This window comes from Priapulus caudatus, unplaced genomic scaffold, assembly GCF_000485595.1.
Source record: "Priapulus caudatus unplaced genomic scaffold, Priapulus_caudatus-5.0.1 Scaffold60, whole genome shotgun sequence".
In the NCBI taxonomy this organism is placed as follows: Eukaryota; Metazoa; Priapulida; class Priapulimorpha; order Priapulimorphida; family Priapulidae; genus Priapulus; species Priapulus caudatus.
The window spans coordinates 598,507-610,061 of NW_014577121.1; the positions used below are offsets into that span (position 1 = coordinate 598,507).

The 11,555-nt window shown below is 46.4% G+C and overlaps 1 protein-coding gene across 1 annotated transcript in view; it reads left to right on the top strand.

The window, feature by feature from the left end:
• Positions 1–3,501: 3,501 nt before the first annotated feature.
• The window catches only part of LOC106821132 (ras-related protein Rab-44-like), a 22,565-nt gene continuing 14,511 nt past the window's right edge, over positions 3,502–11,555 (top strand). The window contains exons 1-3 of the mRNA XM_014825814.1: positions 3,502–3,555; positions 4,220–4,376; positions 5,279–5,613. Coding sequence (XP_014681300.1) covers positions 3,508–3,555; positions 4,220–4,376; positions 5,279–5,613 — 540 coding nt within the window. The 5' untranslated portion in view covers positions 3,502–3,507. The remainder of the gene's footprint in view (positions 3,556–4,219; positions 4,377–5,278; positions 5,614–11,555) is intronic.

The window sequence follows — 11,555 nt, forward strand, 5'->3', positions numbered from 1 at the left end:
AGCTGCTGCTTGTAAACACAAGCTGTCACCACGTGACGTGACTAAAACGGCGGGGTTGGTCAGTGACGCGAAACGCTATATGGCTGGTTGTGTGTTTACATGGACCATGGACGCACTCCTCGTATCTCTCACAAATCAACGACACCGTGCGAGTACAATCACAGGGCTGCCAATTCTCACGCATTGACCGTGAGACTCACGCATTTTGACCAAATCTCACGCTCTCACGCTGATCTCACAATATCTCACGCACAGCAAAAAAAATGCTGAGATATCTCACGCACAGCAAAAAAAATCTTACAATATCTGAAAACAGTCACTTTAGTATGTACCAAATTGCACAAATTGAAATTATAAAATGCAAAAGCTCCCTACCGTGGGGAGAGGGAACCCCCCTCCCACACCCACCCCTCACTCGGTCGCTTCGCTCCCTCGCATCTCACTCTCGCCTATCACCCAATGTTGGCAGCCCTACAATCATGCGAACCTAAAACAGACACAAGAAAGAGTAGCATAGAGAAATGGAATGAAAGGTAGAAGAGAGTGTAAAGGGTGAGGAAGAGGGTAGAAGAGAGGGGGTGAGAGGGAGGATAGAAGAGAGAGAGCGGGAGGGGTCAGGGAGAGGATAGAAGAGAGAGGAAGGGGTGAGGGAAAGGATAGAAGAAAGAGAAGAAACTATAGCAGAAACGTATACTGTTTAGAAATCGCCTAAAAATACATCCTTCAACGGGGGCTGTGGAAATGGAGAAACAGTGAGTCGTTTTTCCTCCTCAACTGACTCGCACATCCTGGCTACGGGAATACTGGTTTCCATGCAACATATTGTCATGCAACCGTACCGTTAGAAAGCGCGTTTTTCCAACCACAAAGGCGATTCGAGATGAAGGAAATTATCATGCAAAATTTACTAACATGCAAACAGAAGACAGGGAAGCAGAGCAACCTACTGCCTCCCGAACGAATTAACAATGATATGCCACTGCCAATTATATTAAATCAATTCCTTCGAATTTGCAAGAGGAAAGATATTATCGGTACACATAGGTTCATGGTATTATTAATATTTTCATCCAATCTAATATTTGACGGTAATTTACACTATGCCCTATACTGAAAAGGCATCCTACAAACTTGCTGGAAATTATATCGTCGGCTAAAGTTTCCAGCGAAGTCTGTAGACTTTTACTCCGTGGCCCCATCTATCGGGAAGAACAGTTATGAAAGCAAAGCGCCAAGAGCAAGGTAATAGGGGCAGAACATTTGACATTGAACACGTTGACACACACACACACACACACACACCACACACACACACACACACACACCACACACACACACACACACACGGGCACACACACACACACCAACCACACACACACACACACCACACACACACACACACACACCACACACACTACGCACACAGACACGCGCCGCCGCGCGCGCAGAGCACGCACTCATACACACGCACGCCCGCACGCACGCAACGCGACGCACTGCACGCCACGCACGCACGCACAGCGCAGTTTACGCATTACACGAACACACACACACACACACACACACACACGACACACACACACACACACACACAGCACACACACACGCACACACACACAGACGCCGCGCGCGCGCCGAAGCACGCACTATACACACGCCCGGGGGCACGCCAGCGCGACGCACCGCACCACGCTACGCACGCGCATTTACGCATCCACGAACACACACACACACCGCACACAGACACACACAGCACACACACCACACACACACGCACCGCGCGCGGCCTAGCGCGCGCGCGCGAGCAGCACATACACACGCACGCACGCACGCACGCACGCACGCCCGCACGCGCATTTGCGCATACACGAACACGCACACATGGGCATAGAATAAAACATTATACAAATAGTGGCACGAATCAGACTTTGGCATAATTCTAGCTAAAGGATCATTTTTACTAGTGACATTATTCACAGTGTCATTCAAGATACATTAAATATAGAATAAAGAAAAAATAAATATTTAGACAAAAATGCGACATACGCAAATATGCATGTACCATGCATGAGGAATAAACGTTTAAACAGGTGTTTATTAGCTCTTGATAATATCAAGAGCATATTATAAAGCCTTACAGTTTATATGTTTTTAATAAGATGTTCTAGCTTCCAGTCGATTTCCCCTCCCTAGATTTTTGCGTCCCTGAGAAGGACAATCACCCATGGCTCAAGGGCAAACAGAGCTCATGCGCAAGCGTTTTTTTGTTATTTTACTCCCCTTCCCCTCTGTATGTATGTCTCATTCTCTTTGTCCGTCTTCCTCGTCGCGCTCTCTCTCTCTCTCTCTCTCTCTCTCTCTCTCTCTCTCTCTCTCTCTCTTTCTCTTTCTCTCCCTCTCTTTATCTCTCCTTACCTAATCAACGCGCGCACATAAAAGCGCAATTAAATTCCACCGCCCGCTGCTAAATTACCGTCGAGTGGGGCAATCCCCTGCCGTGCAAACACATCCCAGCGGCAGCGGCGTGTATTTACGCACGCGGCTTGCCGGAACCTTGGTATCGGTCTACCATATAGCCATCTACTACTCTAAACGGCGGCGCAACGCGCGTCCCCCGGTGATCCAGGATCTACTCCGAGGGTAATTTGCAAATAATGGGACGCGTTTCCTGTACTCGAGAGTAAAAACTTAAGTGAAAATGCAAGAGAGAAGATATGTTTGCGTGAGTATTATGGGGGGTAGGGGTGCAAGAGTGGACGCGCCCACGTGCGGAGAACAAAGCCTCTCACGCGCTGTTGCTGCTAACAGAAGCATCACCGATGTCTGCAAAGCGAAGTTGTGTTACGAGAGAGCGGTCGTGAATAAAGACGTATATTGTGTCGAGTATAAGGAGAAGAAAGAGTGAGCGAAAGAGAGAGAGAGAGAGACAGAAAGGGGAAAATTGAGAGACCCAGAAAGAGAGTGAGGGCGGTACAGACAGTGCGCTAGACGGAGAGAGAGGAAGAAATAAGAACGAGACTACGAGAGTGAGAAGCTGAGGTAGAGGCAGAGAGGGAGAAAGAGAGAAGGAGGACGGGAAAGAAAGACAGAGTGAGCGCACGCGACAGAGAAGGAATAAGAAGGAGGGTGAGAGGGTGAAGTAGAAACAGAGAGGGAGAAAGTGAGAAGGAGGGCGGGGACGAAAGACAGAGCGAGCGCACGCGCGAGAAAGTGAGAGGTAGTGATAGCGAGAGAGAAATAGAGAGGGGAAGAGTGAGAGAGCGGGGGAAAGAGAAAGAGATAGCAAGAGAAAGAGAGAGAGAAAGAGAGAGAGAGAGAGAGAGAGAGAGAGAGAGAGAGAGAGAGAGAGAGAGAGAGAGAGAGAGAGAGAAGAGAGAGAGAGAGAGAGAAAGAGAGAGCGAGAGAAGAGAGAGAGAGAAGAGAGAGAGGGAGAGAGGAGAGAGAGAGAGAGAGAGAAGAGAGAGAGAGAGAGAGAGAGAGAGAGAGAGAGAGAGAGAGAGAGCAAACATGGGAACCGGAATACGGACGATGATTACACATTTTCCGACTGCCGAGGTAAGTTTTATTAAACATGTTTTTAAACCATGCAATCTTTCCGTGTAGGTGTATACAACGTAAGACATACCACCAACAAAGATAACATGTAAAATTCTCCATCGTACGGTCGTTGGTCTTTATCTCTATGATTATATAACGAGACACTAGCTTAGTGTCCTACCTCGAACAGAATGGATACCGTGTGTATCTACATACATCTGCTCATTGCAATTCGTTTAAATTATTGCTCGGCTATTTTAGTCCAACAGACAAGCGTTGTAAACCTACGACATATAAGGCTGCTGACGCTAGAGCTAATATCCATCCTCCCGTACTCCCGTAATCAACATGATACATTATATATATATATATATTTATTTATTTACCGGCTAAACTGCGGGCTCCACAGCACCACGCAGTATTGCGATAGCATCTCCTCCTAATCATCACATCTCATCGATGACAATTATTTTAAACAAGCAATCCGTCAGACCACCAAGGGCGAGCGTACGTGTACTCGTACGCTGTAAACACACACCCGCGCGCGGGCACCGTGTATGATTACTCATACTTGCTTGGCCACGCTCTGTCCTCGCTCGCCACTAGCAAGGAAGCAGCGGGCGCGCAGGGAGCAGCGGTAGGAGCGTCTGTTTCTCTCACGGTTCCTCTCACATATCTATAGAAGCCATCAGCGACGGAGGTGAGCCGGAGGAAGAGAAGGAGAGCATCGGTACTCGGGGTGACGAGGAGGAGAATGCTGAGGAAGTACACGGCAGGTGCGCGGCGCCGAGCTTCGGCTCCGGCAGGTAGCGGCACACCTGCACAGGTAAAAACTACAGGTAAGAGACGTTATAAGTGTACGAGCATCGTCCGTTGTTTTGTAACAAACGTGTGAAAACTTTGCGGTTTTTTGCAAAACAGGTGAACACGAGAGGTAGAGCACGCTAGTGATGAGATGTACGCACATCGTACATCCGCTGTCGCAAAGCTAACGTGAGCATTTTTGTAGCGACACAAGTTCAAACTAGATACAACAGATAAGAAACACTAGATGTACAAGTTTCATCTGTTGTCTCGAGGGTTACGATAAAACCTCGCGAGTATGTGCGTTAATGTTACTTCTCCTTATACAAGCTGGTTCAAACTAGGTGTTGGATTGTTAACTGCTACAACTTAAAGATTCGGTCTTGCTTTTTGACGTTGTTATAGCCATGCATTCGGGGAGTAAGTAGTGGGCTTCACCGATGGCTTAGTAATCTAGGCTAATGTATTAGACGTATGCCTCAGGGCATTCCGATATAATTGTGAATGATCTTACGATAACGAATAACTAAAACCAATAAAAGTGTTCGCAAATTAACTTATAGATCTACGAATAATAAAATATTAAACTTCTAATCAACGATCGAAGGAACGCTATTGGGTGAACGTGCTTTCATTTGTGCGCATGTGTGTGCGTGCATGCGTGCGTCCGTGCGTGTGGGCATGTCTGCAGGTGTGCGTGCTTACGTGCGTGCGTGCGTGCGTGCTTAGGTGCTTATACGTGTGGGCGGGCGTGCGTGCGTATGTACATGGATGCGTATGTGCGTGCGTGAATGAGTGCTTACGTGCGGGTGTGAGCGCGTAAGTGCGTGCGTCAGTACGGGCGGGAGTGCGGGCGGGCGTGTATGTACCGTGTTACGATACCTACGGTGAGTCGCGGTGAATTACTGATATACGATCACGTGTACGTTACGTACAGGTGCGCGCAGGAGTATTGCCCGACGCTCCGTGGACCGTCTCTCCCTGCTGCTGAGTCACGTCTCCGTGTTTGACCGGCGGAGGAGGCTCCACGGAGAACCGCCGCAAGAGACAGCGCGCGGCGGCGAGAAACCGAACAAGGAGAAGCCCAAGAATCTCCGCCAGCCTCCGCAGGGATTAGAGAGGAGCCGCCAGCGCTGGTCTCTCCCGCTGGCGGAGACGGCGAGGGTCGGGAATGTTGACAAAAAGACGACGGCGAAGAAATCTGTGAAGATGAGGTTGCGCATGTCATTCCCTGGTGTCGGGTTAGCACGGGAGAGCAGGCAGGCATCCGAGGTAAGACGACCGACTGTTTCCTTACGACTGGGAAATCGACGAGTGAGTTTCTTTTATTCTTAACACGATTATCCCTCGGTTATGATAAGCATAGCAATTAAGCAATAAGTAATAGAGCTAGAATTGACGAACATTGTCGTCCAGCAGCAGCGGCGATGGCGGCAGCAGCAACATTAGCAGCAATAATAGCCGTATGTATCAGGCAAATAATAACAATGATTGCATAGATCTGCCCGTCAATCAGGCGGATGGGTCGATTAATATATATATATATATATATATATATATATATATATATTATATATATGAATATATGTATACATACGTATTGTACTTGAGTCTTAACAAGACGTTACTGAGCATGACCTTACATCGAGGCGCACTGTTATACAATAGAGGACACGCTTTCCTCTCTATGTAGGACAAAGGCAGTCTAACAAGCTACATAAAGCACATTTTACCTGTCCGCGCCGTGTAATTACACGCGGCAACCACAGCGTAAACAGTGACGACCGACACGTGCCTTTTTAGCGATAATACAGTGTTGTCGTGAGCAATTCCCTTCCGCAAGGTCCGCCATTATTTTAAAGGTAGCGACCGCGATGGTAGTCCTGCGTCGTCGCATGGGTCTACATGCAATCGCAGTGAATAAAATCACTAGTTTCCTATTGCCAGATAAAACGACACGGGGTACGGTAGATTGTGATAATTATTCCGATATTCTACATTTTTAGTTTAACGCTTCTTACCGTCTCGTGCGCTATAATATAGGAGTTTTATTGGGAGTCATCGTGCCATATACCGAAAAAGAAATTAGAAAAACTCGAGCGAATACAAGGACAACAAGACCATGTCAATATATGTGGTTATATATCCGCTATCATATATACCATGTGATGTGATTTAGCCACAATTTACGCTATGATATACCCTGTGATATACATTGTGCTATTTTATACCCTGCGTTATGACATACGCGCCCCATGATACCCTATAATATAAACATAGGAATGAATATAAACAATTTATTACAAACTGACAAATATATCCATCCCTGACTATGATTATAATTATATATACCTTTGGAATTAGGCCATGATGTACCCTATGACCTACGCTACAATATCTTTGGGAGTCATAATAAACTTTTCACAAAACAAAACAAAATAAAACAAAAACAAACAACATCAACTACAACAGCAACAGCAACAACCATTGCAACTGCAACAACAACAACACCACCACCACCACCACCAACAACAACAACAACAACAACAACAACAGCAAACAAACAAAACAAACAACACAATTTGTTATATACAAGCATTATATCCTTTATTTGATAAACCTGCCTAGCGTGCTGAACAGCGGAGATCTACGGATGTGTGATTCATCCCTCACAGCAGTTACTGTACATACAGACATACATACATGGTCGGTTCCCAACGCTGCATAAACTCAACAAATATTTGTCGTCAGTTAATAAGGGAGTCGCGCTAGTGGACCCTACTGGTAGAGCATGTAGGTATAGGGGTCCATACAGGTAACGCATGCAGATATATGGGGTCCATACAGGTAACGTATCAGATATACGTACTGATGCAAGTAGCGCATACAGATAGGAGTCCATACAGGTAGAACATACAGATATATGAGTCTTTACAGGTAATGCATGCAGATATAGATGGTCTATACAGATATAACGTATCAGATATAGGTGTCCATATAGGTAATGCATGCAGATATAGGGGTTCATCTAGGTAACGTATCAGATATAGGTGTCCATATAGGTAGAACATCCAGGTATAGGGGCCCAATGCTTACATGTCACCAGGAGCGTATAATGACAAACGCCTTGATACGCTCCTGATGTCACTAATGCAGATATAGGGATCCATACAGGTAACGCATGAAAAATAGAGGGGGTCCATACAGATAACGCATGCAGATATATAGGGGGTCTTAGAACCTGCAGATATAGGGTTCCGTGCAGGTAGAACATGTGCATATATAGGAATCCATAGAGGTAGCGCATGTAGGTGCAGAGGTCTATACAGATAAAGGATTCAGGTATATATAGGGCCATACATGCAGGTAGGACATGCAGGTAGAGCATGGAAGGTAGGGCGTCCATGCAGTAATTGACGACAAGGTGCAGCCGCGGATATGTTATCGATCTATGTCAACTACCGACTACTAAGAAAATGTGCAAGCAAAACTGACTATGTGCACTATATATATATATGTGTGTGTGTGTTTGTGTGTGTGTGTGTGTGTGTTGCGCGCGCGCGTGTGTGCGTGTTGTGTGCGCGCAGCGTGTGTGTGTGTGTGTTGTTTCTTGCACTCTGCTGAGTTTCCCTGCAACATCACGTTTGTTTACGCACCCTATATTTATACACATCCGGTACGCGGAAAGGGAATGAGAAAACGCCTCAGTCTTGCTGCAAGCGGCTGACAGACGAGAGAGCTAGCAGCAATCTGTCTGCATACCACCATAGATATGTGTTCTTCACCCTACTGACACGGTACACTGCTAGATTAAAGGTTTCGGGAGCCACTAGACGTACGTGTGATATCACTATTATGCTTGATTACGCAACCCGTGTTTAGTGCCGGCCGTTTTCTGCCCGTGCGGCATAACGAACTCTACTCACACGCGCACATATATTATAGAGCCGGGAAGCATGCATAAGCGTGTGTTCGTGCATGGATGGATGTAACCCCCGATCAGGTAAGTGCTCCATATTCGTGCGTGTATGTGTGTGTGCTATTGAGTGTATGCGTGCGTAAGTGCGGACGCGTGTGTGTGCGTGAGTGTGTGCGCGCGTGTGTAAATGGCGTATATTCTAGCGTATAAATCGCATTATGTAAAGTTACAAAACGCAACCGGCAAAAAGACCTAAGCATTGTACGCAAGCTCGATCACGTTTCACATAACTCTTACCATAGTCGATAAAAAGCAATGGTGTATTTATTTGTGCTGTATGTACGTGGCCATGATGTGGTGTTGTGCAGTGGCGATATATATAGGTCTACGTGCACCTAAATCCATGCAGGAGTTTTCTAGACTTTCTGTGTATCTCTGCAACCGGTCGTTATTCTGGTGATTCTAAAAGTCACAGTGACTTAGCAAACTAGCACAGGTTGACAGACAGACGGTTTAATGGTTTGTTACCAGATGTCTTCCTAAAGACTATATTAATTTTAAACATAGTTACGGCAGCCGGCACATTTCAGGAGCATTTGATCGTAGTTTCCTATAGATGGCGACACCGTGGGATTAATTCCCGCCAAGCCTGGCGGAGGTGGAGATAACACGGGTGCGGAAGACGTCACCTTCGCGGTGCGAATGAATGACATCGGAGCGTTTGTAGAAGAAGCTCAATGCGCTGTTTACGAGTGTAGATGAGAAATGTACATATTCGCCGAAAGATGTCGCCCTTGCTCGGTTTGGCGTAGTTTGGCGCAGATCTAGTGCCATAGACAGAATGTTTTTTTTTTTATCTAGGGCTCTCGTCTGGCACAAGGAGCTAAATATAACTCCTAGCTTAGCTCCTTGGTCTGGCACTGAATTTTCCTATGCCGAGTATGCACGCGCACGCACGCACACAGGCCCGCACACACACACGTGCATGCGTGTTTGTATGTGTGCCCGTGCGTGCATACTTATGTGTATGTGGTGTGTATGTGTGTTTGCGTGCATGCGTGCGTGCTCACGTGCGCGCGCATTTGTGTGTACGCACGTACGTGCGTTCCCGCCCTAGGGGTCTTGCTAACCTGTCAAACCGACTGGAGGACAAAACAAAAAGCTTGAAATTAGATATTTCATAGATATATCAACGGAACTTAGAATCACACTAATGAATCAGTGACTAGAACATTAAATTAACGTTCAACATTAATACAAACGCAGTCGATTCATTATTCACATGCATTCATCTTTGCGATATCTTTAATTTGTTCGATGTCTCATTATACACTGCCCGTTCATCAATCATTCCCTAACATTTCAAAGATTTCAGAAGTATTACTTCGACGTTTTTTGCACATTCATTCACGGTGTGGGTATTCCCCGTCTGTGAAAGATGCACGCAATGACGCGAGCACGGTAGATGTATAGTGAGTGAGTAAGCGTGAACCTGTCACATACCAGCGCTGTCGATGCGGAGAGCTACATAGTTATACACATACGCACCACCTGTCGTAGTATACGCATATGTTTCATTGAATCCATTCATAAATACAGTGAGTAACGTTTCGCGACGCTTGCAGGAAGAATTACCATACCTCTGACTGTGAATGCGTAGTTGCATTTTACTTTACGTAAAGAGGTCTCGCGAGTTTTTTTTATTTTGGGTGTATGCTTGCACCCACTTATTTTAAGAGGGAAATGGGCGAAAGATGAAGGAAGAGGTGGAAGAAATAGTGTGTGTGAGTGTGAAGAAGAAAGAAAGGGGAACGATAGACAGCAGTAGGCGCGAGAGACAAAGGGCGAGAAAGAAAATATGGGAGATGCGAGATGAGAGCGAGAGAGAGAGCGCGGGGAAGAGAAGAAGAGAGAAAGAGAACGGAGGCTAGAGAGAGAGCGCGGAGATCGAGCAGAGGGAGAGGCGAGAGGGAAAGAGAGGACAGGGGGAGAGAGATAGGGAGTGGGAGAGAGAAAAAAGAGATAGGAGCCTAGAGATGCCAGGGGAGAAGGGGAGAAAGACAGAGAAAGGAAGAGAGAGAGAGAGGGAGCGAGACAGGGGAGATAGAAGAGAGAGAGGAGAAAGAGGAGGAGGAGAGAAAGAGCGAGAGATAGATATAGAAACCAGGATCGAGAGAGAAAGAGGAGATGGAGATGCAATAGGAAATGAGGAGAGAAGAAGAGAGAGGAGGCGCGAGGGGAAAAGATGTTCACGAATAACCGATTCGGGTTATTTCGCCCACTTTTCCGGTTTTGATTCTCCGATGGGGTGAACACGTCCCTGAAATCACGCTATCCTCACGTACTGGATCATTTAGTGCCCATATTCGTGCATAGCTAGGCGTCTCTACTATATGCGTCATTCATTCGTATTATCACATGGGAGCGTTGCGAGCACGAATACTGCATGCATCCTCATCAACAACAACAGCTGCCGATGTACGTAAGCAGCCCTGTCTAAAAACAACTACTCGGTGCACATATCTGCGACTGTCACAGCGTGCGCATCCGCGCATCCGCTGCCTGTCCGGTTACCAAGAAAATTCCGTCGACTGAGAAAATATTGTGTACGTTGCATTCGGCATTATACGCGCCACGTGATTCGTTTTTTTTGTTAGACGTCATTAGAACACACCATTGTTATGTTTAGTGTTATTATTAGTGTTAGGGTTGCGGCTAGTGTTATGGTTAGGATATAGGTTATAGTTCGCGTTAGATTAGGGTTAAGGACAAGGTTAGGGTTAGAGTAAAGGTTAGTGTTGGAGCTGCAATTACAATGACGATTACAGTTTGTGATTGTAGGGTTATAGTTGTACTTAGGGTTAGAGTTAGGGTCATGGTTACATTGGGTTACGTTTAATGTTATAGTTAGTTACTGTTATGGTGAGTGCTAGGGTTAGGGCTAAGGTTCGGGTTCGAGTTAGAGTTAGAGTTGCAGATGGGGTAAAGCCTAATGTTATAGTTTGACGGGGTTGGGCATTTGCTCTTGCAGCCGTATCACGTGAGTTCGTCTCACGATGTGTAATTTATTGTTTTTAAATCGCGTTGCGCTATAGCAGTCATACGGGGATATATTGGGGTCACATAGTTCAAGTCAATGTAACTGATATATGCAGGAACCGGGCAGCTATACGCCTGTTTGAGCTAGCCACCATATGTGTCATACTCCCTGGCTGTCTGCCTGCCCGCTTGCCTACTCGACTACCCCCCCCCCCTCTCTCTCTCTCTCTCTCTCTCTCTCTCTCTCTCTCTCTCT